Raw genomic sequence first — 7,343 nt, 5'->3', positions numbered from 1 at the left:
ATCAGATTTTTAAATTTAGTTCATTATTTAATAAACTAATAATTAAAAAAAATAGTTCATTAAATTATAATTGTAGTATACGAGAAGTCTTTCTCCTTCATTTTCTTGGGTTTTACAAATTTTTCAAATGATGTGGCTGTCCACGTCAGATGCCACCTAAGGTAAGGTGGTATAAAAACATGGTATGAATATCCTTACTCATAAAAGTTGGGTTGTTGGTGGTTCAAAAACCATATTTGAAGGCAGCTTTCATTTTGACATATTTGTGTCCATGTCAAATTAGCTTCTTTTCTATGTCAGCTTTGACATCTCAGTTGGAATAAATGATATATCATTTGTTACTATTATATGTCGATATAATATTTTTAACATCTCAGTCTCAGACACAAAGAACACCACATAATCTCACCCCACTTTGATCTCTCTCTCTCTCTCTCACTCACCTACCAAAAAAACAAATGAGGATCCTCTCCGGGTCCTCTTTGTGAGGATCCCGAGAATCCTTAAATCGTGTCCGTTTATCGTACATCGTGCGATCAAAAATTATTTTAAATATTTTTATTTAAAATGAAATATGAATAGTATCTAACGAAAATTGATCGAACGATGTATAATGAATGGATACGATTTGAGAATCCGGAAAGATCCCCATCCAAAAAAACCTCTCCATTCAAAGGCGAGCAAAAGCCGGTCAAAAGCTCAAATACACACACGCAAACTCAAATTCACAACGTTTAGGCATACAAGGCAACATATCCATCTTCGTTTCGAGGGATCGAAAACGACAGGCTGGAAGAATCCAAACCCAAACCCCACTTCCCTCCATAATTATCATTCATTATTATTATTAGACACCAGAGAGAGATGCTGAGAGAATAAAAAAAAGAAAAAAGAAAAAGGAATAAAACAAAAAAGAAACGAAACGAAAGAATACAAAGAAGAATTCACTGTAACCAGAGTAATAACAGCAACTTCCTTCCCACCAGAAGCACTTAAACCGTCGACGTAGGGTCTTTTTTTCAATAACATAACATAATCAAACTACCAACGCTACAGTGAACTGATTTCATATAAGTTGCTTGGCCGTGGTGAAAGTTTTATAGCTACGTACACATAGAAACCATTATCAGAAAAGCTTGCATAAAGCGGAAAAAAGGAGGCATTGGGTCTTCCTTTTTCCTTTTCTTTTCTTGCTGCCTCAAGTAGGCATCTTTTTTCCCCACTTTTTTTCCCTCTCATCTCATTCCTTCCTTCTTCTTGCAATTTTTTTACTGGGTTTTCTTGCCCTTTGCTTTTGCTTCCCACCATCACTTCCCTCCCCTCCTCACCTATAATTTCCTTCTCCTTCAGGTGAGTTGTTTGATCCTTCACCTCTCTGTCAGGCATTGTTTTTATCATCACAAAAAAGTTGCATTGCTTTTGTTTTTAGTTTCTCAGATTGATCTTCTTGCTTGGGCATCTCCCTTTGGCTCGATCTTCTTGCTTGGGCACCTCTCTCTTGCTCTACAAAATTCCTTGGAAATTTGACATCCTTTCTGGGTTTTTCTTACCAATTCAGTTCTGGGATTGAATAATCCATGGGACTGTGTCATGGAAAACCCACAGAAAACCCACAACTCCAATCTCAAGACCCCACAATTCCGAGCGAAAACGAGGCATATGCAGCACCCAATTCCCAGTCCTCAAAATCCTCAAACTTCCCATTTTACAGCCCAAGTCCATTGCCAAGTCTGTTCAAGAACTCTCCTGCCAACTCCAGCGTCAGCTCCACGCCTCTGCGCATATTCAAGCGGCCTTTCCCGCCTCCGTCGCCGGCGAAGCACATTCGGGCATTGCTTGCTCGGAGGCACGGCTCTGTGAAGCCCAATGAGGCCTCAATCCCTGAAGGGAGTGAGTGTGAGGTTGCCTTGGACAAGAGTTTCGGGTTTTCGAAACAGTTCGTAAGCCATTATGAGCTTGGTGACGAGGTGGGGCGCGGGCATTTCGGGTATACTTGCTCTGCCAAGGCCAAGAAGGGAAGCTTGAAGGGCCAGGATGTGGCTGTCAAGGTTATTCCAAAGTCAAAGGTCTGAATTTCATGTCTTATGTCTTTTGTTGTTGAACAACTTCGTTTCTGTTTTCGGTTATTGTTTCAAATGCAGTTTCATAATTGAATTGTCTTAGTTCTGAACTTCTGATAGAAGTTTGATTGTATTGCTTCTGTCCAATATATAAATATATGACCTTAATTTCCTATTGTTAATGTTCTTAGGCCATACCTCCTAATCCTATATTACAAATTTAGCGAACTCTGTCACTATCTTTAGCATCTCCGGGCGCTGATTAACTTTTTACTGTGTTGAATTGTGCTGGAAATATCGCAAGGTTATTAAGGATGAAAAGGTTCATTAGATTTTACTTTCAAGAGGATATTGTATACTTTTCTACTAGTTAGTCCTTTGGCTATGATATAGAATATATCATGTCAGTAAGGTCCTAAAGGAAGTTTTGTTTTGTGTTGAATGCCTGTATTCTTCCTCTCCATGAGTGGCTGGTTGTAGATGGTATTTTTGATTTATATGAAGGTGATAAGCATACGTGTGTGACCGGTGCTCAATCTTAGTGAAGCCAGTGCAGCTTTGCACCATTATATTGTTTGGCTTGATGTGAAGGAAAGTAGAAAACATGATATAGATAATGACATTTTATCATAACTTCAACGCGGAAAAAATATTCATAAATTTCTCTGGTGCTTTCGTTATGTTCTTACAATGTAAGGATCCTAAGAGGACACATTTCATTCCACATCATTAGACTGCGAACAGCCTCTAATGAAGGATGTTTCTGCAGATGACCACGGCAATTGGCATAGAGGATGTAAGAAGAGAAGTGAGGATCCTAAGAGCTCTAACACATAAGAACCTAGTGCAGTTCTACGAGGCCTATGAAGATGATGACAACGTTTATGTAGTGATGGAGTAAGTTGTGATTGCTATAACTTTCTGAATGTGCGTTTAAACTACATTTCACATTATGCATGTGGCTTATGTTATTCTCTATGTTTTGGTTTATAAACTCACTGGCTTAAGATTGTGATCCGGTTACCTGAATATCTCCTTTTTGGCTGCATCCATACTTGCTTCCAAAGTTGTCTGTTGAACATGTGACAACTTGCATCCATATGAACTCCAATAAAATAGCTTGGACATAGCTTTAAAGTGTCTTTGTTGACACCAAAAACATTGGATTTAGTTATATAATCAGGGTGCATTGAAGCCTAACTTTAATATGGACATGACTGAGATATCTGTCTGATCAATCTAGATATGCTCTCTAAGAACGTCAATGTTTTAAAAGGCAAAGGCAAAGCCAATGCGTTTCATGGATAGCCTCGAGGAAGGTACCTAAAATTACTATAATACTTAATATAATAATATTATATTATATAATACTTTGTAAAACAATCAAGCAAGCATGCCAAGCATCAAATATTTGACCATTATTATTATTTCTCTAATTCACATCATAAAGTCCTAATAAACCAATAGAAACTAAGTTAGAAACATAAAATTAGCATGAATTTTATAAAAACCCTGCCCAAAACGACGTCGTTTTGGGTTTGGGTTGTTTTTATTTTTCAAAAAAAAAAAAAAAAAAAAATTCAAACACCCAGGTCGCCTAGGCGTTTAGGCTAGTCTGTAGCCCAGTTTTCTTCAGAGCCCCACCCAAGAAACTTCCTAGGCGAGTCTTAAAACTAGTTTTTTTAAAACACTGAAAAACATAGAGATGGGTCTGCAGGATAAATTCATTACTTGGCCAATTTTGAATCTATGAGGTGATTCATTTTTCGTTTTTGGCTGCATATCATATACCGTTACAGTAAAGTGTCATTTATGTAAATATGGAATTTGATGCTGCAATTTAGGCTAAAGATTTCAGAGCTTACTCAATGTCATTTGTTCCAGGCTGTGCAAAGGAGGTGAACTGTTGGATAGTATACTTTCAAGGTACCTGCTCTAATAGGTTTTTTATTTTGTGCTGCAAGAAAGAACACAATTCTTACTCTTGGGAAGTCACTAGCCTGTTCTGTATCTTTCTTTCAAACTCGCTGAATTTTCATTCTCTTCTCTAGGGGTGGAAAATATTCTGAAGATGATGCAAAGGCAGTTATGGTTCAGATTTTAAGTGTAACTGCCTACTGTCATCTCCAAGGCGTGGTTCACCGGGACCTCAAGCCAGAGGTAGTTCGTTCATTAAAGATATATTTAGCAGTTCATTCATTCTACCTTATTCAGGCAGCTGCATATACTAAAATTAATTTAAAAAGTAATTAGTAATTAAAAGTGTTGGTAGTAATAACTTTTCCTGTTTTAATCTTGCATTTGAATGTCACCAATCACTGTTGGCTCATTGAAAAATATCTAGAATTCCGAAACAGCTATAGCTTGACTGTTATTAATGTGATTTAGAGACATCTCACATCCCGCATCACTGACAACTCTGGAAGCCATATGATTCTTTTCTAGCTGGATCCATTCCTTTAATACGATTTAGTTCATATGTTGGTTAGGCTTCTTCCTTTTTCAGATATATGCACTCTCGTGTACTGATTGTTGAAATATCCTTTCTGGTCTGAAAAATAATGTGATAGATAAACACTTATTATTTGGCTATATTTGTCCTCATTTTATGCCCCTATTCTCTCTTTTCTTGACCTGATTTGATATTTTTCTGCTCCAGAATTTCCTTTTTACTTCAAGCGATGAGAAGTCCCCATTGAAGGCCATTGATTTCGGACTCTCTGACTATGTAAAACCAGGTTGGGACTGAGGACTACTGCCTAGCATATATCTTACTCTAGTTAATTTTGAAGGCCACTGGGCTCTAATGCTTAAGTTTCTGCAGATGAGAGGTTGAATGATATTGTAGGAAGTGCATACTACGTTGCTCCTGAAGTTCTACATAGGTCATATGGGACAGAAGCAGACATGTGGAGTATCGGTGTAATTGCTTATATCCTTTTGTGTGGAAGCCGACCTTTTTGGTCCCGGACCGAGTCTGGCATCTTTCGAGCTGTACTAAAGGCTGATCTGAGCTTTGATGAAGCTCCTTGGCCTTCTTTATCGTCTGATGCGATAGATTTTGTAAAGAGACTCCTGAACAAGGACTACCGTAAGAGATTAACTGCAGCTCAAGCTCTATGTAAGTCACCAAGTTATTACTAAGGCCCTTCTTTACTGTCAACTGTAGGATTATGTTAAAATGGGGTACTTTTGATGACGACTTGATTTTATCCATTTTTCCTCCACCTTGTGTCATTCCTTTGCGAAACACATTCTGAAATGACAACTCTGGCCTTTTTTCTTTATAAGAGGGTTCTCTCCCTTTGAAGTTCAAATGGAGGGTGCCAGTTGCTGATCGTAAAGGTGACATGCTTTCAGCCTCCTCCTGAATGCGAGTCCCCTTGAGATTCTTGGACTCTGTAGATTGCAACTGTTAATCTCCATTTGAATGTTAAATGGAGAAGATCCAGATCTTCTTACTGTCTATCTATTCCAAGGGCGGTGTGATGGGTGTCATATTCTGTGATAAATTCATATTTTGGTTGGAAATTTGGATGCTGACAACCAACTTTTCTTTTCAGGTCATCCATGGTTAGCCAATTATCACGAGGTCAAGATACCGATGGATATGATAGTGTACAAACTTGTTAATTCTTACATATGCTCATCTGCTTTACGAAAATCAGCATTAGGGGTATGCAGTAATAAGTTTATTCATCTTTTTCTCTCTTATATGTGCGTCTTGGACTTGACTGAAATTGAAATGCCTCATTATTGCAATTAATTTGTGATACAACTAGTGAGTATTGACACCTTAATATGTTCTATTTTCTTGATCTACCCTCTTCCTTTTCATCTTTTTCGTTTCGTGAATACTATTTGAGTGTCTCTCATGGTGTCTCTTAGGTTTGGCAGTTGCTCTTGCACTTTTTTCTTGATTTGAACCCCTATTCTATTCTAGGTTTTGAATTAGTCTAAACAGTCAAGTCTGACAACCTAAACATTATACCGGTTGTCAGGGCTGACTTTAAAAGAGAAAGTGAGGAACAACTAAAAGAAAAATCGAATCTCAGAGAATCGGTTTTTTGAAATAATTGCTTCATATCTATCTCAACTTATGTCATTAGTGTAAATATCTGACACTTCTCAAAGCAATGACAAATGGAATGAATAAGTTTTTATATTGTGACAGACTCTTGCAAAGACGTTAAGTGTAGCGCAGCTGGCTTATCTCCGGAACCAATTTACATTGTTAGGGCCAAACAAAAGTGGATTCATCACTATGCAGAACTTCAAGACAGTTAGCACTTTTTCTTTACTTGGCTTTCTATTATTTAATCATCTCTGAAGTCATTTCAAGTAACATTGGTATGTCAGCAGGGTGTAACAAGGAACTCCACTGATGCCATGAAGGATTCGCGGGTTCTAGATTACGTCAACATGGTAACGTTGCTAAGTGTGCATATTCTTTAGTTTCTCATCAAAACTATGCCTCCCCAGTCAAGTAAAATAATAATTGTAGCTAAGTGTGCAGTCGTATATGTGTTTCATGCAGATCAGTTCTCTTCGGTATAGAAAGCTGGATTTCGAAGAATTTTGTGCATCTGCCATAAGTGTGCATCAGCTGGAAGGGATGGAGAGCTGGGAGCAACATGCAAGGCGAGCATACGAGCTGTTTGAGAAGGATGGAAATAGACCAATAATGATAGAGGAACTTGCTTCGGTATGCTCTCTCCCAATCAATAAAATATAAAAACCATCTTCATGCTAACTGAATTCTCCCTACAAATTGAACTTTATCAGGAATTGGGACTTAGCCCATCAGTACCAGTTCATGTCGTTCTCCAGGACTGGATAAGACACTCTGATGGAAAGCTCAGTTTTCTAGGGTTTGTTAGACTACTACATGGAGTTTCTTCGCGCTCATTTCAGAAGGCGTAAACTAGTACATGCAGTTTGATTCCTCCATCCTTACTCCCGATGACCTCGAATGTCCCTAGGGGACAAAATGTGTACTTAATTCGAGAGGTTCATTTTATGAGGATCTGCAGCACATACTCATGTCATTTGCTCTTCTTTTCTTTTCCCCTCCGCGGCCTTCCGTTTCCTTGATTCTCATCTCCATGATTGGTGCCGTTGAAGCTTAGAGGAGGGTTGTACAAGTGAGAGACAGTAGATCACAGAATGTGTGTAGGATTACCCTTACAGATTACAAAGCTGTCCTGTTGTAAACTGAAGTGAGTTTTGTGGTCTTTGTCAATTTAGTTTTGTTAATAAAATCCTCCTGTGATCTTGTTCAAA

General features: G+C 38.2%; 1 protein-coding gene across 1 annotated transcript; it reads left to right on the top strand.

The window, feature by feature from the left end:
• The first annotated feature begins 1,050 nt into the window (after positions 1-1,050).
• LOC103960481 (CDPK-related kinase 7) lies at positions 1,051-7,343 on the top strand. The gene is made up of 11 exons (XM_009372967.3): positions 1,051-2,066; positions 2,830-2,957; positions 3,945-3,986; positions 4,112-4,220; positions 4,720-4,798; positions 4,885-5,181; positions 5,624-5,736; positions 6,235-6,342; positions 6,423-6,485; positions 6,598-6,765; positions 6,846-7,343. The coding sequence occupies exons 1-11, from the start codon at positions 1,578-1,580 to the stop codon at positions 6,981-6,983; spliced, it is 1,734 nt and encodes a 577-aa protein (XP_009371242.2). The 5' UTR covers positions 1,051-1,577; the 3' UTR covers positions 6,984-7,343.

The sequence above is a fragment of a genome, unplaced genomic scaffold, assembly GCF_019419815.1.
Source record: "Pyrus x bretschneideri cultivar Hongxiangsu unplaced genomic scaffold, Pyrus_bretschneideri_v1 Contig72, whole genome shotgun sequence".
NCBI lineage: Eukaryota > Viridiplantae > Streptophyta > Magnoliopsida > Rosales > Rosaceae > Pyrus > Pyrus x bretschneideri.
Note: the sequence above shows the minus strand (reverse complement) of the source record. Positions and strands in the feature narration are given on the sequence as shown.